At 41.3% G+C, this 24,294-nt stretch overlaps 1 protein-coding gene across 3 annotated transcripts in view; it reads right to left on the reverse strand.

The window, feature by feature from the left end:
• Positions 1-10,378: 10,378 nt before the first annotated feature.
• Positions 10,379-24,294, reverse strand: part of CCAR1 (cell division cycle and apoptosis regulator 1) — a 33,205-nt gene continuing 19,289 nt past the window's right edge. For 2 of the 3 annotated variants that reach the window (XM_081328340.1, XM_081328339.1), the window contains exons 12-25: positions 23,715-23,828; positions 22,909-23,075; positions 22,015-22,225; positions 21,096-21,179; positions 20,626-20,811; positions 19,072-19,263; positions 17,370-17,603; positions 16,574-16,685; positions 15,146-15,228; positions 13,614-13,760; positions 12,827-12,947; positions 12,084-12,269; positions 11,019-11,224; positions 10,379-10,907 (exon numbers count right to left, since the gene is read on the reverse strand). In XM_081328340.1, coding sequence (XP_081184466.1) covers positions 10,848-10,907; positions 11,019-11,224; positions 12,084-12,269; positions 12,827-12,947; positions 13,614-13,760; positions 15,146-15,228; positions 16,574-16,685; positions 17,370-17,603; positions 19,072-19,263; positions 20,626-20,811; positions 21,096-21,179; positions 22,015-22,225; positions 22,909-23,075; positions 23,715-23,828 — 2,103 coding nt within the window. In that variant the 3' untranslated portion in view covers positions 10,379-10,847. Of the gene's footprint in view, positions 10,908-11,018; positions 11,225-12,083; positions 12,270-12,826; positions 12,948-13,613; positions 13,761-15,145; positions 15,229-16,573; positions 16,686-17,369; positions 17,604-19,071; positions 19,264-20,625; positions 20,812-21,095; positions 21,180-22,014; positions 22,226-22,908; positions 23,076-23,714; positions 23,829-24,294 lie in introns of those variants that run through there. The other variant, XR_014026514.1, reaches the window with a different exon arrangement.

Raw genomic sequence — 24,294 nt, forward strand, 5'->3', positions numbered from 1 at the left:
CAGCGCCTCAGCCGCCGCCGTCGCCGCTACCAAGGGAACGGGGTTGTTCCTGGCAAGGGGCGGGGAAAAGCTGGCCCGGCTCCAAGCGGCCTGGCTCTTCGGCGGCAACCCCGGAGCCAGGATTTCCCGCTCGCCTCACTCCTCCCTCCCCCTTCCCGCTCCGAAGCACCTGGAGCAGGGGTAGGCAACCTCGGCTCTTTTACGACTCATGGACTTCAACTCCCAGAATTCCTGAGTCAGCTACGCTGACTCAGGAATTCTGGGAGTTGAAGTCCATGAGTCGTAAAAGAGCCGAGGTTGCCTACCCCTGATCTGGAGGAAGGGTGGGTGGGGGGGGAACAGGCCGGCCCGCGCTTGCAGTGCGCTGCGCTCCCGTTCCCAAGGCGCGCCATTGGTCCCTCCGGGGCTCACGCAAGCCCCCGCGGCCGGCCTTAATTTTAATTTAATTTAATTTAATAACATTTATATACCGCCCTTCTCCCTGAGGACTCAGGGCGGTTCACAGGGCAGAATAAAATACCAAATACAAACATTAAAAAAAGATTAAACAGTTGCCCTAGTTAAAACAATAGAAGTACAATTCTAAAAACCCCAAAATAAAATTAAGAGACCAAAGATAAAACAACCCCACCGATCCCCATCAGGCTAGGCCAGCTTGTACAAACAAAAACGTCTTGAGATCGCGACGAAAGGAGCGAAGATCGGGCGCCATCCGGAGCTCTACCGGTAGCTGATTCCACAGCTCCGGAGCGCCCACAGAGAAGGATCTCCCCCTGGGGGCCACCAATCGACATTCTCTGATCGGTGGCACCCTGAGGAGGCCCTCTCTGTGGGAACGCACAGGGCGCAGGGAGCTTGATGCCGGCAGCAGATGTTCCCTAAGGTACTCCGGCCCCATGCCATGAAGGGCTTTGAACACCGTTACCAGTACCTTGAATCTCACCCGGAAGACAACTGGCAACCAATGCAGCTCACGGAGCAGAGGTGTAACGTGGGAGTATCGGGAGACTCCCAACACAACTCTCGCGGCTGCATTCTGTACCAGTTGGAGCTTCCGGGTGGTCCTCAAGGGCAGCCCCATGTAGAGAGCGTTGCAGTAGTCCAGACGAGAGGACACGAGCGCATGAGTGACCGTGCACAAATCATCCCGGCTAAGATAGGGCCGCAACTGGCGCACCAGGCGAACCTGGGCGAGGCCCCCCTAGTCACAGCTCCTATATGGTCTTCCAAGGTGAGCCGTGAATCTAGGAGGACTCCCAAGTTGCGAGCCCTATCTACGGGGGGTAATAGTTCACCCCCCATAGCCAGAGGTGGAATGTCCGAATAGACCCGGGATGAAGGTATGCAAAGCCACTCAGTCTTGTCGGGGTTGAGTTGAAGTCTGTTCCTCCCCATCCAGACCCGAACCGCCTCCAGGCAACGGGACATCACGTTGAGGGCATCACTGGGGTGGTTTGGGGTCGAAAAGAAAAGTTGGGTATCATCAGCGTACTGATGATACCCAACTCCAAAGCCACGAATGATCTCACCCAGCGGTTTCATGTAGATGTTGAACAGGAGAGGCGAGAGGACCGACCCCTGAGGAACTCCACAAATGAGAGACCTCGCGGTCGACCTCTGCCCCCCTGCCAACACCGACTGCGAACGTCCCTGGAGATAGGAGGAGAACCACTGTAAAACTGTGCCTCCCACTCCCAGTCCCCTGAGACGCCGCAGCAAGATACCATGGTCGATGGTATCGAAAGCCGCCGAGAGGTCTAATAGGACTAGAACAGAGGAATGCCCCCTGTCCCGAGCCCTCCAGAGATCATTCACCAGCGCGACCAATGCCGTCTCCGTGCTGTGCCCGGGCCTGAAACCCGATTGGTACGGGTCTAGATAATCCGCTTCATCCAGGACCAGAGGGAGCTGATGCGCCACCACACTCTCAACAACCTTCGCAAGAAAGCGAAGGTTGGAGACAGGACGAAAGTTGTTCAATACAGCTGGGTCCAAGGCAGGCTTCTTGAGGAGAGGCCTCACCACCGCCTCCTTCAAGACGGCGGGGAAGATACCCTCACTCAGAGAAGCCGATATAACTGCCTGGAACCAGCTGCGTGTCCTCTCCCGGGCTGCATAGACCAGCCAGGAAGGGCACGGGTCCAATAAACATGTGGTGGTGCTCAGCCTCCCCATGATCCTGTCCACTTCCTCCGGAGTCACAGAATCAAACTCCTCCCAGGTGACATCGACAAGACCGCCCGTGTCCTGATCGTCAGACTCTGCCCAGTCAGAGTCCAGACCGGTCCGAATCCGAGCGATTTTGTCCGACAGATGTTGGTTAAACTCCTCGGCACGACCCTGCAAGGGATCCTCCCTCACCTCCTGATTTAGGAGGGAGCGAGTCACCCTAAACAGGGCGGCCGGGCGATTATCTGCGGACGCGATAAGGGTGGCGAAGTGGTTAGACCTCGCCTCCCTTATCGCAGCGAGATAAGACCTAATGTAGGCTCTTAGTCGCAATCGGTCGGATTCGGATCGGCTGGACCTCCAACCGCTCTCTAGGCCCCGTCTCCGACGCTTCATCTCCCGGAGCTCCGCAGAGAACCATGGAGCTCGACGGGATCTGCACCGGGTCAGGGGCCGCAGGGGTACAACTCGGTCAAGAGCCTCAGTGGCCGTCCTTTCCCAGGCTTCCACTAAGGCATCTGCCGAGCTGTGAGCAAGGGAGGCAGGTGGGGACCCCAGCGCCGCCTGGAACCTCTGGGGATCCATTAAGCGTCTGGGGCGGTACCATTTAATTGGTTCCAAACACCCACGGCGGGGGGTGGCAAAACGGAAGACCAGCCGCAGGAGATGATGATCGGTCCATGACAGGGGCATAATAATTGGAGAGCCCCCACCAAGATCATCTAACCACCGTCCAGACAAGAAAACTAGGTCAAGGGTGTGGCCTCCTTCATGAGTCGGTCCCAAAATTACTTGCGTCAGGTCCATGGCCGTCATGGAAGCCATGAACTCCCGAGCCAACTCAGATGATCCTCCCAGCGATGGTAGGTTGAAGTCCCCCAAAACTATAAGTTTCGGGAACTCAACCACCAGCCCAGAGAGGACATCGAGCAGCTCAGGCAGGGCTGCTGCTGCGTGACTAGGCGAAAGATACACCAGCAGCAAGCCCAACTGCGCACCAGGGCCGCATCTCAAAAAGAGAGACTCACACCCGACTATCTGGGGAACGGTGGCCTCCCGTGGACACAAGGTCTCCCTCATAACAACAGCCACTCCCCCACCCCTACCCTGAGCCCGAGGCCGGTGCAGCACCCGGAAACCTGGTGGGCAAAGATCAACCAGAGGAATGCCGCCCTCTGGGCCCAACCAGGTTTCCGTGATGCAAGCCAGGTCCGCCTGCTCACCCTCGACCAAGTCACGGACGAGAGGAGCCTTGTTAGCGACCGACCTGGCATTCAAGTACACCAGCCGGAGCTCAGGAGGCTGCACGTCCTCACTCCCGGGACCTCGGGGCGGAACCAGAGGGTCGGAGTGCCTCACCGCTTGTAAGCAGCGGAGAGGCCTTCCCTGAGACCGATACGGCCCTCTGTTCCTACACCTGCTGCCATTCCCTATCGTCGTGGGGATGGATAGTCCCACGACTGGCCCTGGAGCCCCAAAAGCAGCCGACCCCCGCTCCTCCCCCCCGCGATCCGCCTCAGCACTAGCCTGAACAGAGGTAGTTGGACTGCCCCCCTCATCCAAACAACCAAGAAAAGAACCCTCCCTCCTCCCTAACCCCCAAAAAAATTTTGACAAAAAGCAAACCAAGGACCTCTTATTAGGTTTACGTCGGAGGCCCATAACCGTGCCCAGCCTTCTCTCGGCCGGCCAGGCGCGGCCGAAGCTTCTGCGTCGGCTCCTCATCTGGACCTCATCCCAGGCTGGTGGGGAACTGACAAGGATGAGCAGAACAAGCCGGCCTGGTCTGATGGGTTTTGTTTTAATTATTGTTTTAATGTCATTTGTTTTCTGCATTTATTTGGGCACTTAGGGTTTAATTTGTTTTTAATTTCTTTATTTTGGGTATTTTGGTATTTATGTCCCTGTTCACCGCCCTGAGTCCTTCGGGAGAAGGGCGGTATACAAATCAAATCAAATCAAATCAAATCAATCAATCAATCAATCAATCAATCAATAAATAAATAAATAAATAAATAAGAAACTCTTGAGCGAAGAAGAGCTTGCCCAGAAAAAGAGGCTACTGAGAGTAGTTAAGCTTACACAGATAACCACGCAGATACACAGAGGGTGTGTACAAAGTTTTATTTGTGGGGATAAGACAAGAGCACAGTCCAGGAAAAAAACAGTCCAGGTCATACACAAGTAATGAAAAAGATAGCAGATAACATCAGTCCAAGGATTATCCTACAGAGTCTTCTTACCAGTCCGTAAGTCAAACACAGTTCTACAGGTTTAGCAAAAACAGTAGCAATCCCACAAACCACGATAATAATAAACCTTTATTGTCAAAGTACAACATGTGTACATTGAGATTAGCTGAGCCTCCCCCCCCCGTGCTCTCTCCCCCCCAACACACAGTGACAACAAACCCTCCATCCTACCACACCATGTGAACCAACTACACCACACACCGGCCTCCCAAGTCAATTCTGCATAAATTCACAGAGATTATGTCCCATTTAAAAGCCTAACAGCCCACGGATAAAAGCTATTTTTCAGCCTGTTGGTACGGCTGGCTATATTCCTATATCTCCTACAGCAAGTAACAGCAAGTGAGAGGGAACATAACAGAGAGAGAGAGAAGCAGTCCCCGCCGACGGGAATACAATTGGCAGCGGTCGGGGAGCGCGTTCAGAGTCCGCCAAAAGTTTGCCTCGCCTGGAATCGAATGGAGCGATTAGCCTTTAGTTAGAAGATGTTCAGCGTCTCTTGGAAAGCTGCATTGCGCGCCAGCGATCGGCATAATCGTCCACCAAGTTATAGCTAAGGGGAAAGGAAGATAACCGCTCTGGTGAACGCGAGGGCGACCCGTGCAGATTCTCAGTTACTTTTTTTAAAGGCGGAAGTGGGGTAAATCTGCCCGTTGATTAGCCACCGGATTCTCTTAAAAGATGAGAAAAAGTTGCTGGCAGAATAAAAAGCAATCCTAGAAAAACACAGATGAGCTGCAGAAAAAGGGTCAGAAGGATGAAGCATTCCTGAGTAGAAACGGGTGGAGAAAAGGTGGGGGAGTGACGTCATTAAATAAATATTTATTTATAAATAAATAAAGCTATTCCATTTCTATTTCTATTCTATTTATGCAACCAAGGATTGCACTGGCTTTTTTGGCAGCTGCTGCTGCACACTGCTGGCTCATATTTAAGTGATCGTCCACTAGGACTACAAGATCTCTCTGACAGTTACTGCTTTTGAGCTAACTTTCACCTAATCTGTATTTGTACATTTGTTTGTTCTTGCCTAACTGTAAAACCTTACTTTTCTCTACACTGAATGTCATTTTGTTGGATAGGCCCCAGTGTTCAAGTCTGTCAAGATCCATCTGTGATGTTGGCTATTGCTGCCAGCTTAGTGTTGTCTGCAAATTTGATGAGGTCCTCTTCTATTCCCTCATCTAAATTGTTTATGAAGATGTTGAAGAATACTGGGCCTAAAACAGAACCTTGGGGTACCCCACTACTTATTTCCTTCCACGTAGATGTAATTCCATTAATGACTACACACTGAGCGCTGTTTGTTAGCCAGTTACAAATCCATCTGGTGGTGATGCTGTCTATCCCACATTTTTCTAGCTTACCAAGAAGTAGGTGTGGTCTACTTTGTCAAATGCTTTACTGAAATCCAGGTATACTATGTGCACAGCATTTTGCTAGTCCACTAATTCAAGGCTTTTCAACCAGTGGTATGGGTACCACCTGTGGTACATTGGCACCTGGCAGGTGGTACACGACCATCCTAGAAGTGGTAGCAGGGGAGGGGAATGGCAGCACCTCACAAGCCTGAGCGAGAGACGGCTGGAGCTGCAGGGCTATCAGGGCTCAGCGGAAGTGCCAGGATCAGTGCTTCTTCAGGGCTGTCAGGGCTCAGCGGAAGCACCAGGATCAGCGCCAGGCTCCAGCTGGAGCTCAGCGCTGAACCTGGTGCTTTCGCTGAGCCCAGAAGAAGCACTGATCAGCTGGAATGTTGCAGCATCTCCAGGGTCTTGTGATTTACATTCAGATGCTTGGCAACTGATTCATAGTTATGACGGTCACAGTGTCCCAGGGTCATGTGAAGTGACCAAAACCTGCTGCGACCACCCAGCAGATGGGGGGGAATAAAAACCAAATACCCCCCACCCCATCCCCGCTGCCAATCCTCAACAGAAATGCTCACAACAATGAAAACCTCGGACAGAAGGAAGAGCACCGCCGGGCAGGCAGGCAGGCAGGTGTCTTGCTCGGCTGTGGCTTGGGGGGCACTTTTTTCAGTGCCATTGTAACTTCGAACATCACTAAGAGAACTGTTGTAAGTCGAGGACTACCTGTACATCATCACTTTTTTCCTTTTTTTTTTTTGGTCATCAAGTTTTTGACACCTTGCTAGGCGACTGGTGGTACTCAGATGTTGCCATACCCTATGGTGGTACAATGGGTGAAAAGGTTGAAAAGCCCTGCACTAATTCAGTCACAAAATTTTATATAAAAAAATATTTATAGCAAATACTTTATTTCAGCTACCCAAGGGACTGTTCTGCCCATGACCAGATAAATATCACCAAAATGAAATTGATTCTAACGCATAAGCAATATGAAAGCACTACTCAATCAGCAAAAACAGGAGCAGAATCTCACCTAAACTCAGTTCATAAATCTTCCCCCACAAAAATTGCAGCTTAAACTAATGGAAATAAAATAATCAGACTAACAAGCTACAAACACAATAAAAGAGCCAGTTTGGTCTTGTAGTTAAGGCAACAGGCTGGAAAGCTGGAGACTGTGACTTCTAGTCCCGCCTTAGCCATGAAAACCAGTCTGATGACCTTGGGCCAATCATTGCCTCTCAGCCCAAGTTGCCTCACAGGGGCTGTTGTTGGGGAGGGGGGAAATAGGAGGTTGAAGTATTAGGTATGTTCACCACTTTTGACTTGTTTATAAAGTAATAATAATGCATAAATATTCCATTATCATTATATGAAGGAAAAGACTAGTCCAGGGCTAGGCAACCTCGGCTCTTTTATGACTCATGGACTTCAACTCCCAGAATTCCTCAGCCAGCGTGCCTGACTGAGGAATTCTGGGAGTTGAAGTCCACAAGTCATAAAAGGGACGAGTTTGAAGACCCCTGATTTAAATGCTAATTTCACCCATTTTTATAGTGGCTAACTTGTCAGACTGACAGACTTAAGAGATCTTAGAATTTCAAGGTTTATATAGATCAGCACGTAAAAATAAGTAGTATGCATGGCAAGAGATGCAATAAATACAATCATTTTATGCATAAACTAAGGTATTGGTAACGAAAGGCTTGTTTTTGTTATAGAGAATGAAGAGTTAGTAAAAGGTCCTGTACAATATTCTGTACATTTCCATTTCTATATAGGTTGCCTAGCCCTGGACTAGACGTAATGGTTTTGAGTTGTTAACTAGAATGCCTGAAGAACTTCATTAGATTTCATTAAAAGAAGCAAAAACAAAAGATGAAATGATGGGTGATAGTTGAAGGCAGAAAGTGAGAAACAGAAAAAAAGTAATGCCTACGTAAACACTGTATCCAAGACAACAGAAAGAGCTGCATTATATTTGTTGTTGTTGTTAGCTGCAAAGTCGTGTCCGACCCATCGCGACCCCATGGACAACGTTCCTCCAGGCCTTCCTGTCCTCTGCCATCTTCTGGAGTCCATTTAAGCTCACACCTACTGCTTCAGTGACTCCATCCAGCCACCTCATTCTCTGTCGTCCCCTTCTTCTCTTGCCCTCAACCTTTCCCAGCATTAGGCTCTTCTCCAGTGAGTCCTTCCTTCTCATTAGCTGGCCAAAGTATTTGAGTTTTAGCTTCAGGATCTGGCCTTCTAAAGAGTAGTCAGGGTTGATCTCCTCTAGGACTGACCGGTATGATCGCCTTGCAGTCCAAGGGACTCGCAGGCGTCTTCTCCAGCACCATAGTTCAAAGGCCTCAATTCTTTGGCGCTCAGCCTTTCTTATGGTCCAACTTTCACTGCCATACATTGCAACTGGGAAGACCATGGCCTTGACTGTACGCACTTTTGTTGACGGTGATGTCTCTGCTTTTTAGGCATTATATTTAGACAACTTAAAAGATACTTTAATAGCATACATATAAACTTAAAGGCTCATCTAAAGAACGTAACTGTTGTACAGAAACTATTTTAGAAAGCATCAAAATAGGAAAGTGATGAGAATCACTTAGCACACCAACAGTGTTTTGATCTAAATAAAAGAGTCTGTAGCAAATAGGAACTTTTGGCATGTCATTCTAAAAAAGTAATTAGAATTTAACAAGAGTTTAATACTGTCAAGTTAAAAAAGTACATGAAGAGCAGCCTGTTTACCCCGCCTCCTGTCTCTCTACTTTTAATCTTGTACTTTTCCAAATATTTCCAAATATTGCTGTAAAATTATAAAACCAGGAAAAAAAACAAGTGGTCATTAGTATCCCTCCAAGTTAGCCAAATGCATTTACCATTAAATGGTATTTTAAGAAACTGGTGCATTGGTACACTTTTGTTAACTGAGGAATAAATCCACTCGGGGATTTGCAGATATCAAAAAAAATCATGAGCCAGATGTGAAAAATCAACACTTCTTTGAAATGTAGTGACCTTGCAGGGGGCAATTCTGTGGGCTTTCATGTTACTGGCTTGTCCTATTCAGTAATACACAAAGGCTGCTGCTGTTTTTTCACGCTGGGGTCTCAGCCCAACCATTTCCTCTGCAGCTCCATTTCTTTTCTTTACTGCATTTGCATTCGTAAGAACCCCGGACCCATTTATATTTGTCTTCTTTCAGTTGAATTACTCTTAATCTGTTGCAATCATACTTTCCTGCATTTATCCTTACAAGTCCTCCCATATTTCTCTCTTTCCATTTCTTCGAGATGTTGTGACATTATCAACACTCTTTCCCCTTTTTAAGATAACCGTTTTGAAACATGTGTGATTCACAACATGTTAAAAGAACTGGAGTTTTCCCTGAAGATAATTTTTTGGGCTGGCCAAAAGGAACCAAAAAAAGGTTTGCCCAATAGGCACAGGAGGAGTATGTGAGCATAACACTGTATATCAGCCTTGTAGAGTGGAAACCCTTTTCCCCCCTGCATGTTTGGTCAGCATGGGTTAAAGTTCTACATGCACTGAGCTAGCTAGCCTTTAGTGAAGCTTGCTAGCCAACTCTCCAGCGAGAAAGGAAGTTTTGTCCCAGATGAAAGTGCTTGGGGAAACATCAGAGAATACCTGACTTTCCAATGTTGTCTTTCAGTACAGACGCTCTGTACAAGGTGATTGCACAAACTTTGCAACACTTTGCTGCAAGATGACTCTCACAGAAACCTTGTGGATAATGGAGAAAATGTCATCACATTTCATGTGATCTGCAATGTCTTTTTCCAGCTTTACATTGTGTTGCATCACTTTCTAGGTAATAATGTAAACATTTATCAGTTTGATTGGGAATGGGGAGTGTTTATTCAAAATGCTTTCACAATCAATTGTCAGTATTTGATGTCAAGGAGCCCAAACAGAATAATTTGAGACATTTAAGGCTTCTGCCAACAAGCTGCCTTTTAAGCTACCAACCAACAACCTGATGTCAATCTGGCAGCTTCTTAATTATAGCACCTATTTGACTTCTGATTCCAAGTTTTATGTTAAGTTACTCCTTTCATACCGAGTAAACTCAAAATACTTGTGCCCAAGTATACCCTTCCATACCACATTATGTCATTAGCATAACAAAAATGCTGGGTTACAGCTTAAATTTAGGTATTTTATGAATTGTGTGAAATGCATATAATACCTTCATTGGAAGACAGTCTTAAGAAATTAACACTGGGAAGGTAAATAGCCAATTTAATGAAAGCCAATATAAAACTAGTAGCAATTTTTCCAAATAAAGCATTATACTGACATCTACTGGCCTGGTGTGTATTAGTCAATTGTACATTCTCATAAAAAATTTAAAAGTTGCTAGTATATTAATGTAGGGATAGAACATTTCAAGGATTACAAAATATGCATAATAAAACAAATGTTTTTATATAAACCCCAATTTATCAATGTTCTATAATTTCCTTATTCTTTTCCTCAATTACTGTGCATCAAAACAGTAATAAGAACTTCCAAGAAAAACTCACAAATCAAAGGGAAAAAACTCTGACAAAAATTCAAGAATGTATTTAAAAATCTTTACTGGCAAAATTAAGCAGCATGCTATGATTTATATACCCGATTTTTTAATTTAAAAAACCTAAATAGTCTGAAATAAAACCTAAGAATGGCATCTCTATAAATAATGAAAAATGTTTGCACTAAATTTTAAAATGAAACTTTTGGTAATTAAATACTTGCTATTTTCCATGAAGTCGATGAACTTTATTAGCAAACTATAACCAAGTTTACCCTAAAACATTTTGCAATGCAAAATTATTTTCACTCAAGGAGTGTCTAACAAATCGAGGGCTGTGAATTACAAGCAATCTTTTGAAGCAGGCTCACACATTTATAAAACTTTATACAACCTTGCTTGGACTAAAATATTTATACTACTAAATTAAACATGCATCACTTTCATACACTCGTTTCATGATTTATATTACATTATGTAACATTCTTTTTTTCCCCCAGCAAGCAGCATGTTTTGTCATACATTTGCTCCATTTTCTTTGGATGTTTGATCTTTATCTTCATTCTTCACACTATCCTATGGAAAGAGAAGACAGTGAATCAGTTACAAGCTGCTATAACCAAATTTAAGACATTCTGTTTTTTCTATTTTCAGGAAATTTCGCAGAAGAGTTACAGAGAGTTTTACCTTTTTAAGAACCGTGTGTATTTCATCCATAACGGTTGCCAAACCTTTGATGGTCTTAGTCAGCTGCCCTTCAAACTGCAGATTTGTATCTTCAGAGATCTTCAGGTTCTCTTGCAGCTGGCTGAGATCTTTTTTAACCTCTTTAATTTCTGCAGAGAGGCTTTTGTTTAAATTCTCCAAATTCAATATGGTCTTTTCATCGTCATCTGCAAAAATGGAACGATTTGTAATCTTTTAAACTGCATCTTTCTATAAGAAGTTAAAATGATTACAGAAAATAAAGGAGTAAAATATTAGACTGATACGGCTTAGTCTGTAAAAAGAGTAAGGGGTTTTTTTAGGACATGCAGTGCCTTAGTGTTGACTCCTGGAACTGCCTGGATTAGTCGCTGTAGTTTTTCTAACAAGACCTCAGATGTTTTTCCGAGGATTGAGAGGGAGGGACTGGTCCAAAGTCACTTAGTTGGCTTTCTGCCTAAAGTAGGATCAGAAGACCGAGTCTCTCTGGTTTCTAAGCTGATATCTTCAACCTCTAAACCAAGGGTCTTCAAACTTGGCCCTTTTATGACTTGTGGACCTCAACTCCCAGAGTTCCTCAGGCAGGCACGCTGGCTGAGGAATTCTGGGAGTTGAAGTCCACAAGTCATAAAAGGGCCAAGTTTGAAGATCCCTGCTCTAAACCAAACTGGTTCTAATCGCTTTACTATCCTTATGTCCTTTTTAGTTAAAATAATGAGGCAAGACTATTCAAAGCAATTAATCTGACTCAGAAAGTGAAAGTCCATTTGTGAACTGGCATACCCATCAGAAGTACAGTATGTATTTTAAAAATATTATACGTGTATATTATGCTTTCTTGGCTTGCAACAGAAAAAGATTGTAACAGCTATTCCTTGCTTGCATCTAAGGACAGCTAGCAGAAGCAGTTCTCTCTCCTTTCCCCAATCCAATCCAACCTTCAAATACTTGAAAAATTGTCACACGTTCTTCCAGTCTGCTGCCAATTCTTTTGGAGATACAGTGCCTTAAGCCTTTTTGAATTAATAAAAAATTATTCACTCTCACCTGTTTTTTCTTCCAGTGACTGGAGTTTCTGTTCCATTTCAGCTCGTGCTTTTTCACTCTTCTCTAATTTCTGCAAGAGACTCCCCACATCCACCATGGCTCCATTATAAACAATGAGACCAACATTTTCTTCTGATGTTTTTGATTCTTGTTTTACCACAGGTGACGGCAGAAGCAGCCTGTTTCCTAAAGGAGTTAAGAATTATCATTATGACAATGTACAAAATAAAAAGTTTTTATTTCCAACAAGTGCAATAAAATGTTTTTAGCCTCCAACCGATTCAGTTTTATGTACTTATTTTTTTCCTTACTAAAAACATGTATTACTGATATTTTAGTTTATTATTCTTTTATTGATACAAATCTATTATTGATTTGTATAGTCAAATGTCTGGCAGCTTAATGCCTGTTGTTCACCCAAAATAAACAGAAAAATCTTTATTACTATTAATTACTATCAATAGTCCCGAGAAGTTATATTTATTTCCTAGTTATTTTTAGTGTTTTTAATTTTTTAATATCACACTTTTTCTCAACATTTTTAAAACATTAAAAATGAGTAAAACATTTCACACCTAATGTCCTTTCAATTTATAAAATAACCATGAACTTCTGAACCATAAAACTAGAAGCATAACTTAACAGCAATAGAGACAGTGATAACCATTACAAAAAAAAATCTAAATTAGTATGCTGAAAGTATTCCAGATTTGAAATATCTTTATTAATAAAAAATACGCTACCAAACATTTCTTCCTGTGGACTTTCCATTTCCTCTGGATTTTCTTCATCTTTAGAAGTATCCGTCAGTTTTCTATAAAAGCAAGATTCACGAAGGACTACTTTATTAAGTAGTTTCTTAACCTAAGGTTAACACAAGAAGACAGATAATTATATTGAATACCTAAATTATTATCTCATTCAATTAATATATTGTAGAATAGATGGAAACAAGCCATTCACACAATTTTTAACTTGAAATAAATGGGTTTTATTTTTTACACGAAATATTTTTCTCATAAGATTGGTCTTCAATAAGGCCAGAGAGTGTTCACTTATAATGACCTTAATTGGGACTGGCAATTCTACCACTGAGTGAAACGGTCATTAAATGGGAAACCGCCTGACCACAATTCTGCTTTTGGGCTGGAAAGAGACTAGTTTCATTCCTTTGAGTTTTGTCTCCTAACCACTCCCCACTGCTGATGAATGCTTGAGTGCCTGCTTACTGTCTTGTACACACTGAAAACAAATGTGATCATGCTGTAGCCTGGGAGCGACGAGCATTCTAATCAAGCACCTTACCATACTCTCTTTCTTCCTCTCTTGCAATCCTTTTCTCATCAAACAATCTGTTTGGTGGGGTGGGGTAAGGACCACTAGTCAGACATAGGGTAATGCATATTGATTGCAATGATGATCATATGACTGAGGGACACTGCAAATGTCATAAATGGGCTACAAAGTTATTTTTTTTTAACAGTCATAATGGTTGCTGATGGTGAGAAAGCAAAGCCGACAATAACGCACCTGAGCTCTTGAGAGATGTAATCCAAGCGTGTACAAGATCTCTTCCAAATCTTTTTCAAGAAGATATGCACAATGGCATTGATCAAAATAAACAAATGCCATCAGAAGATCGCGATTAATAGTTACCATCTGGGTCTTGTTTCTTTCCTAAAAAATACAGATTATAACCATTTTTTGTGAATACATTTGTTTACTGAATTAGTTTATAATAGGAAATCTTAATACAATATTATAATACTAACTACTATTACAGAGCTAAACAATGAAAAGCCTGAACCTATTATAGCAAAAAAAAAATAATCAAATTCAAGCAGGAATTGTTCTCTAATATACAACGTATTACCCAGCAAGGCAAACTATTTAGAATGTAATTTTTTTTAAGAAAATAACTTTTATTTAGAAAATAATGAAAACCATCCAAATAGAAATTAATCCAAAACTATGTAAAGTTATTTAACTAGCAAATTAGCACCTGGGGAAAAAAGGAGTGGAGGAGTTACAACAACCCTTTTTTTCTTTGTTTTTTTTGGGGGGGGGGCACGGCCTTTCTTAAATACCCTCATAATCTTCATACTTTCATTTCGATCTTCACTCTAGTGTTTATTCTATGTATCTATATGTATTCCTTTCCATTTTGTTTTATTGTTTGTTTTACCAAGTAAAAAATAAAACCAGAAAAAAGTGACAGCCTAAAATGTCAGAATTCTTGCCTGCCAACTAAAAGAAAGTAGCATTAATAATTAACCTAATTACTTCCTGAAAACAAATTATAACACTAATTATGGGACAGAATTATTTGCATGCCATTCCATGTGAATGGAAAAGTGTTTTCATTTTAAACACAAATTTTAAGTTAAACAGAATTGAAGCACATTCCTTAGTGAAATAGCAACGTGGGGTATTTCCATCTATGTACCAACATAAATATCATATAGGACAACCAAGCAATCTCCTATCCCTAGTGCAAATCTGATATTAATGAGTCCAGATAATCAAGATTCTCCAGATGCTTCTAGATTTGTGAGTTAATCAGCCAAATGGAGTAAGGCATCCTCCAGAAACCTTATCCATATCCTTTGAAATCTGCAAGTTGAAAAGAATCCAAAACAGGACAAAATTACATCACTACGGCCTCTCCATTCTAGAACCGAAATTGGAGATAAAGTGGATTGGAAAGAGAATAATAAAAAATAATGCAAACTAATAATGGGGTTATATCTATTTACCTGCAGTATTTTGGTGAAAGGAAACAGTATTAAGAAATGAAACAATATTAAGCCTGATAGAGCCAAATACTTTCTAGTGGTTAAGGTGCTTGCCTAGAACTAGGAGGATGTAAGTTCTAGTCCAGCCTTAGGCATGAAAACTGGCCAGGTGAGCTTGGGCCAGTCACTCTCAGCCCAATCCACCTCACAGGATTGTTGTTGTGGAGAAAGTAGGAGAAGAAAGGAGTATTAAGTACATTTATCATCTTCAGTTATTTGTAAACAATAACCACCATGGTATAAAAATCAAATAAATAAAAAATATACCTTATCTTTAGAAGCCTTATCTTTGCAATGTCGATTTCCCTCCCTTCTGTCATCTCGTCTGTTCATTTCCTCATCATCCCTATCTATAAAAACAGATAATAGTTTTTAGCATACTCAAAACATTTTATGCTATCTATCAATATTCATTTCTTAATATTTGTTTATTGAACAAATAGCACCAGCACTAAAAGACACAAAAGGAAAACATGAAAAAACATTGAATCTGTGATGTTTAAATATGGGAATTTACTTTTGACTAAAAAAATTAATACAGTAGCAAAGAGCTTAGTAGAACTCAAAAACTAAGGTTAGATTTTAAAATTAATCATTGTCATGATTTCTTGCATATCTTATTTTTTCCTATTACAGTTGGCTACATGTGCTGTTTCTGGTAGAAATAATGAATAAGGAAGTTCACAACACAGGACACATCACACCATGTCATCATTTATATTATAAAGAGAAACCCAAAATGCAGAAGCCAGCAATGACCTTAGAGAAGCAATTGTTGCTGCCCATCACACTGGGAAGGGTTATAAGGCCATTTCCAACTATTTAAAGTCCATTATCCTACCCTGAGGAAGATTATTCACAAGCGGAGAATGTTCAAGACAGTTGCCAATCTTCCCAACTGAAATGCTGTCGTGGGGGCCTTCAGGAAAGCTGTGCATAAATTCATTCCCATAAACCTCAATGAACTGAAGCAATGTTGTAAAGAAGAGTGGGCCAAAATTCCTCCACAACGAGGTGAGAGACTGATAAAAAGTCACACAGAAAACAATTGCTGCTAAAAAGTGATTCTACAAGCTATTGAATCATGCAGTGTTCTTAGTTTTTCACACATAGCTTCTCCATTTTGGCTTTCTTTTTGTAAAATGAATGATGACATGGTGTAATATGTTATGTGCTGTTGTTCTTCTAAGGTTGTATTTACCTACTTTTAAAAACTGCTAAGGACCAGATGATTTTTTACTATGTCCTGATGCTTAAAACCATAAAAATCAAAGAGGGTGTTTTTTCTTTTTTCACATGACTGTATATAGTGGCTGTTTTTGTTTTAATTCTTTGTATATTGTTAAGTATCTCCAAAGATATACTTATTTCTCAACTGGATAAGGACTCTTCTCTTACAAAAGGGAAAGAAAGGAAGTTCTGCTGACACAATTTGCAAAAACCAAAATATACCAGTTCTTTTTTGTTTTAACTCAATAATGTTAAGTAAGGTGGAGAGGGGATTTATCAGTTTATTTTTTTACATGAGGTTATTATGTTTGTAAGTCACCCAGAGTCACTAAGAGTGAGTTGAGCAGCCATATAAATGTTCTTAAATGAATAAATGGAATTTTAAAGCATTTTTCCCCACAAACTATACCACAAAATTGGAACTTCTGCTTCCTTTTCACTTAAAACAAAATACATTCAACATACCATCATCTTCATCTTCTGCATCTTCAGCTTCCATTGGATCATATTCTTCCTGGTTATTGTCATCTTCCATTTCATCATCGTCCTTAGAATCATCTTTCCTTTTATCTTCCCTCTAAATAACCATAACACATTAATACAATCCATGTTTGGGCAAAACTATTTAAACCTCCATGGACTGCTTAAAGGTAAAGGTAAAGGTTCCCCCGCACATGCGTGCTAGTCGTTTCCGACTCTAGGGACCGGTGCTCATCTCTGTTTCAAAGCCGAAGAGCCAGCGCTTGTCCGAGGACGTCTCCGTGGTCATGTGGCCGGCATGACTAGATGTCAAAGGCGCACGGAACGCTGTTACCGTCCCACCGTAGTGGTCCCTATTTTTCTACTTGCATTTTTATGTGCTTTCGAACTGCTAGGTTGGCAGAAGCTGGGACGAGTAACAGGTGCTCACTCTGTTACGCGGCACTCGGGATTCGACCCGCCCAACTGCCGACCTTCTGATCGACAAGCTCAGCGTCCTAACCCACTGAGCCACCGCGTCCCTATGGACTGGTTAATGGCATGCAAATAAGGTTTTAAAACTCTCGAGATCTTAGCACAAAAGCAACAATGGCATTTTCTTATATACCACTTTTAAAACTTAACACTGAAAAGGGAAAGAAATTCACTTGGGAATTCCTACCAAACAAAATCTGAAAATACTGTCGATATCAGCCTAAGTTGGTTTTGTAAGAGGTGTATGAAAAAAAACAGTAAACACATACAAAATAGGCATATTGTTTCCCAGAAAAATAACACCAACCTTTTTGTCATCTCTATCATCTTTTTTATCTTTATCATCTCCAGATTTTCTTCTCTTGGGCTTAGGATCATCATTTTCATCATCTCGCTCTTCCCTTTTCTCTTTTTTTTCATCTTTCTTATTCTTTTTGTCTTTTTTATCTTCCTTATCCGGAAGAGACAACAACGCTTTGTAGATTCGTACACCAAAATCCCTCTGAAGCATTTCATTGAAAAGTTCGGCAAATAATGAAACCTGAAGGAAGAATATTGAAAGAACTAGTCATTACTTTTATATATCTATATAAAAATATTACAGGCACTCCTTGCAACTGTTCTTTTAACAAATTATGAAGGCTTCAGAAAAAGTGACTTCTGACCAGTCACACCACCTCCGTTGTCACGTGATCACAATTCAGATGCTTGGCAACTGTCTTGCTTTAAAGTTTTGCAACATTTTGCAGTCAGGTGGTAGTGATTTGTGACCTTTCCCGCTGACGTCTGACAAGTAAAGTCAATTTAAGAAGATGCATTCACTTAATGACAGCTTGATTCACTTAACAACCACACAATTGCTATGTGCCTAATGATTTCAGGAAAATGTTTATAAAATCAGATATAAAATATAAAATATAAATATAAAATATAAATATAAAATCAGATATAAAATCACTTTTAATTAATTGTTTTCATTAACTGTTTTAAATTTTTTAACTTTTGTATGGTATGATTTTAATTGCCCTGTAAACCGCCCTGAGTCCTACGGGAATAGGGCGGTATATAAGTTAAATAAATAAATAATAATAATGTGTTCACATGCTTAATGATTGCATCGCTTAGCGATCAAAATTCCAGCCCCAACTATAGTTATAAGGTGTGGACAACCTGTACCACCTACCCTGTTTCCCTGAAAGTAAGGCCTACCCTGGAAATAAGCCCTAGGTTGATTTTTTGGGGGGAGCCCTAATATAAGCCCTATCCCAAAAATAAGCCTTAGTTTTGGGATGAGGCACACACACTGAAAAATTAAGCTAGGGCAGGGGTGAGAATGTGGATCTGCCCCATGCACCCTGCACCCACTTATCTTGCAGCCAGGCCTCTCCTTGCTGGCCCACTTCTTCTGAGGCGTCTTCTGCAGCCAGGCCTTCATTTCTCAGTCAGGCCTGCATTACTGGAAAGGCCACTGCAGCCAATAACTGAGCTATGGATTGAATCCATAGCTCAGTACTCGGCTGCAGAGGCCTTCTGGAAAGGCCTGACTGCAAAATGCAGGCCTGAATGCAGCTGCAGAATGAAGCTGCTCCTTCGGTCAGAAGAAGTGGATTGGGTGGGCGGGGCTGTTGGTGCCAGAGGTGAATATAAAAGACACCCCACCAAAATAAGGCCTGGTGCTTCTTTTGGAGGCAAAAAAAATATGACCCAGTATTATTTTCAGGGAAACACGGTATTATCATACTTCTAAAAGAAACCAGAATCATCAAAATTAACCAAATATTGAACCACATTTATCACAAAATTTGAATCTCCTAGCAGAATCCTTTTTTTTCTAAATCTGGCAACAGCCACTTTCTTTCATTAGAAAACAAAGCTGCAGAATAAAATTAGAACTCAAAATCAAAGAGTCCATCTTTAGATTAAAAAAGAAGCATTCATCCAGGGTAACAGGAGCAGATGGAACTCAAACATCTGATTTCTTGAAATACCAAAATGAGGAAAGAGCTTACCTCAAAGGAGTGCTCTTTGTTATCTTCCAATCTGTAATCCAGAAGAACGCTAAGGGACATGATACTGCAGTCAAACTTCCCACTTTTGGCTGCCCAATTAGGATGCACAATGATTGCAGGTTCATCAGGCAAAACGTATCTTCTCTCTCGACGCTGACGTTCTACTTCTTCTAGCCGTTTCCTCTCTTCTTCCTAAAGATGGGAGAAAACCATTCGAATGGAAACTTTTCACGTTCTCTGATGTCAGCATTCTCTGTGTGGATACCCAATGCGATGTAAGCAATAAAATAAATCAGCGTGTAAATTCAGATCTTTATTTAGCCATAAGCACCTGGGCATTGAGTGAGTAGTGCTAGGAGACAACATACTTGGCTCCTCCAGAATAATTTTGAGCATGTCTCTGGAGTAGAGACTTAGGGTCTTTGAGAGGGATTGGAGGGAAAGTGGACCCCGAGTCAGGCCTTCTCTAGGATGAACCTGAAGGCTGTGGGATTCTGTCCCTCCGGAGATACATGTGGTGCTTTTCCTAATAGCTTTTTGGAAGGCTGCCAAGATGGTTTGGCACGAGTGAGCTTTTAGGACAGGTTTGATATGCAGATTTTTAAATTTTGTTCTGATTTTTATAGCAAATTTGGACCATAGCTCTGACATTTTCACACACTGCTGTTATTTCTGGCGTATTTTTTAGATTGTTGTATGTTTGCTTATTGGAGTTTACGGAGATCATTCCTAGACAACATAAAACTATTTGGAATCAAGCAACAAAACATTAATATTTTAACATATATTATGTTAAAAAGGATGATTCATATAAATGGCACTAACACTTAGATTTATATATATAGCTTCATAGTGCTTTACAGCACTCTCTAAATCAGAGGGCCCCAACCTTTGGGGCACTAGGGACCGGTTCCGTGGAGAGGTTTTTCCACCGACCGCAGGGGGCATGGTTTTGTGTACTGCCTGCATCCTGTAGATGGGGCTTTGTTTGTTTGTGTGGCCCAGTACTGATCCATGGACCGGGGGTTGGGGACCCTTGCTCTAAGCTGTTTAGAGTCAGCATATTACTCCCAAAAATCTAGGTCCTCATTTCACCGACCCCAGAAGGATGAAAGGCTGAGTCAATCTGGTGTGGTCAGGATCGAACTTCCTGGCACTGGGCAGAGTCAGCCTGCAGTACTGCACTCTAACCACTGCGCCATCATGCAGTGATTTATATTTACATTTATAATTTACATTATAAATGTAAACATAAACGACTTAGTTCCTTTTTATGTTATCATCATCCTTGCTGAAGGTATACAAATATTTACATGGAAACAAATACCTTTCTGTCTGGTAGTTTTACAACAGGAACCAACTATGAGAAAGGTGCATCCACAATAAAATTAAGCCCAGGTTCTGGTGATTTTTAAGAGTTCAGAGTCTAAGCAAGACAGGAAGAATGCTGATTCTGACAATCTTGTCCTTCTCTCATATACTTAAGCATTCAACTTAAATATGATTTAACACATAAAGAATCAGCACATAAACATTAATTTGCTAGCTGTCCACCTCTTTGTCATCTTCAGACTTCCTTTCTTCTTCTTCCTCGTCCTCCTTTTCAGATTTCTCCAATTCTTTCTGTTCTTCTTTTTGCTCCTCCACTTTGAGTTGTTTTGTTAGCCGGGCTATTAGCTGGGATTTCAGACCCTTTGAGCTAAGAGTCCGACTTTCTAATTCCTTGCGTAGGTCATTCACCTGATTAATTTAAATACATAATGAAATTAAACTTTAGCAAGTAAACGAAAAACAGGATAGAATTTAAGATAGTCCCTAAAAAAAAGGCAAAAGTATATTTTCCAACATTTCAAAAACAAAACAAAACACCATCCTTCAATATTTTTAAGAATTAATTTAAGAACTGATTAATCTTCCCCCTTCAGCTCTTTCAGTTCTGGATCTTCTGGAGCTCTGAATTCAGGAGGAGTAAAAGAGAAGAGTATCTCATTACACATACTGGATCTAGTCTTCGTTGCATTTACCTTCATTGCTTTGGGATCAAGTTTGGACCAATGAGTAGGAGTAGATATTTCTTTAGCTTCCCCATCATCTTTTTCCTCTTCATCCTAAAAAAAATATCAAAGAAAAACATCCTCCTTCAGGAAAGTATTAAAAAACAAAGATCCGTCTTTTTTAAATTCTGCAGCTGATCTGGGCAAGGTCACAACTGTTTCATCAGATAGTCTTCTCCTAAAGTTACCATTTCAACAAAGCCACATACCATATTCTGCTATTTTAATAATGATCACAGTGCCTCTCTCATCAGCCAATAAGAATCTCCTCTGTGAAACACAAAAGGGTGATAAAAAAAACCAACAAACAACAAACATCAGGGATACACAGACATTTTTGGTCACCATTAACCACACAGCCTGTGATTTTCCCCAAATTTCAAACCACCCAAAATATTCTCATTTCGTTAGACCTTTTACAGAAACCAAGATGCCAACAGCCGTAAAAGGCTATGTAATTTCCACATTTTGCCTATTTTCAAGTACCATTATATATATATATATGTTTTTAAAGGCTAATAATGTATGAGAGAAAACTCAAGGGTTTTTGTTTTTGTTTTTGTTTTGCTTTATACAATTCTTAACACTGAATCTCACTCAACAACTGGTCCCAGACTTCAGCAACTAATTCTAAGGTGTGAAAGATTTGTGAATTCAATGCACAGTTTTAATTCCACCTGTTGCATCCGCACACACTTTTAAGTCAGTACACTAGCTGAAATTAAACAAAAAAAAGGATTCTACTCTGCTGAAAGCTGGTTTACCAGTCATTGTTACCAGTTATGTTCCTTCTAGGTATGTTTGTGGTGTAGCATGTGATGTGCATTTTGTGCCTGTGTTCCTGCGCCTGTGAGAAGCAGAAATAGAAAAAGGGATTAGCGTTCAGTGCCTGTTCTCCATCAGCCTCCTTGCGTTCACCCTGAAGCTTCTCGATCAGCTGCTGCTTGTATCCTCGGGAGAGGGTTTCCCACTCTGAGCGGGTGGGAAGGCAATGCCAAACATCCGGGAAAAATAAAACCACTGTCTCCACATGAGCTGGAACCGTACGCCCCTTGTGGGTCTCCTCAGGGCGATGGTAGCGAATCTCTGCAAAACGGTACCTGTTGCAAGGGAAGAAGCATGTTGGAAAAAAAATTCTAGAACACATTTTATAGAGCCTAGTTCACTGCAGCACATCAAGTAAAGAAACTTGGCTGCGACCTGAATTTTTTTAAAGAAAAAAAAATGAAAGCCATATATTCTCTTTGGAAAACATGGAAGAATTTAAGAAAGACACCTGCTCAAGAATGTGTACTAATTGCCAAAGACAAACCCATTGGCTACTACATATCAAAATGAACAGCACTGGACTGAATTTGGCTTTAGTGGAATTAGCTTTTAAATTTGGTGTACAACTGCTTGCAAAGCACAGACAGATGATTTAACATCAACTAGGAAATCCAACAGGAGAAGATATGGCTACCCCAAACATCTAATTGTAACACGAGAATAATGAAATGAAGTTTCCTTGACGATCTCCTCCAGCTATGCGTGAAATGAAAAATATTTTAACATACAGGCATTGCAAAATTCACACAAGAAATACGTGATTTTTAAAAGCTCATTTTTCAAACCTTTTGGCACCAAATCACATTTGCATTGTTAACTAGGACAGCAACTTGAGTAGTTTACCTGGATAACTACTGGATCCTGATAAAGAAAGGAAGAGGCTGGCTTTGATAAAATCATTTCAATTTATGCATGCTTCAAGGTCTCCACAATATTTCAAGAATACAATACTTACCATTGTGTGCAAACACTTAAATCAATTCCTGTTAAGGCCCTGCAACACCGGATAGCAGTTTTAATCAGCACAGATGGGTCTTTCTCTGGGTCAGGTCCATCCAGTGAGGGTGACCAATGTCCACCAATAGCCATCGCTTCATCTTTCCCTTTCATACCCACTAAAAACTAGATAAGAAAGTTACTTAATTAATACTTAGCTACAAGAAGAAAAAAATCTCTGAACTGTGAAACGGCACTGAAATCCTAAATGAGTGTTAGTTTCTCAGCATAAGCAAGTATTGCTGGATTTGTCAATATAATTTGGTTTCATTTTATATTTGACGAGTCTGTGACCTGTGATGAAGCAGCAGTCTTGCAAAAAAGATGAGTTCAGCTTTTGTTTTCCACAATACATTTCAGTAATGGAATAGGTTTAAACATCATTACCCATTAGTTTTGCAAGATCCCTGTGCAGGGTCCACCATTGGACACAGAAACCGGATACAAATCAGATGGTAATAATAAAATAACTTTATGAAAGCTACTGTAGCATACAGGCTGGAAAATATGAAATGATTTTATACAGAAAAATAAGCAGATACTAACTTGACCAGCAATCTGGACTTAAGACATAAGAATGCAATCATGTTTCCAATGCACCCAGATAAGTCAACACAGAAATTCTATGTCCACAAGTGGAATTAAACATCTCATCCGCCATATATTCAACATGGTCACTGGAGAGGAATGATGGAAACTAAAGCCACATCCCCAACTTGGATAAGGACTTTGTAACAAAATGTTTTTACTAGAATTTCTTTTAACCTTTATAAGTCTAGCAGGGTGTTGAAAACCATCCCGGACATCTTGCGGATCTTCAGCAAGGGCACATGATTTGTGATAAAGATCTTCCATGCTTGGACTAGCCATGAGCATCACCTGTTAGAACAGCAAGATAGGTGTCATGTGAAATAAGCAATGCTACAAAATGTAGTACAAAACCTGACCCTCCAAACACAATTAAAGAGATGTCTGGGATGTGAAAGGGGGGGAATAGTCTGATTTGCTTTTTTATGCCAACCCATCAGCAAATGGATAAAATATGATACAATCCTGAGTGTCCTATATGGAAAAGTAAAAATTTGCATGCTGTATATATTCTAAAGGGGTTAATTTAAGAAACTCAGCATTATTGTTGTTGTTAGCTGTGAAGTCGTGTCCAACCCATTGCGACCCCATGGACAACGTTCCTCCAGGCCTTCCTGTCCTCTTACCATCTTCTGGAGTCCATTTAAGCAAGAGGTGGCAAAATTACACAGAAGAACTATACAAGAATGAGCTTAATGTCCCTGATAATCACAATGAGGTGGTCACTGACCTCAAGCCAGACATCCTAGAATGTGAA

This window comes from Vipera berus (assembly GCF_964194415.1).
Source record: "Vipera berus genome assembly, chromosome: 5".
NCBI lineage: Eukaryota > Metazoa > Chordata > Lepidosauria > Squamata > Viperidae > Vipera > Vipera berus.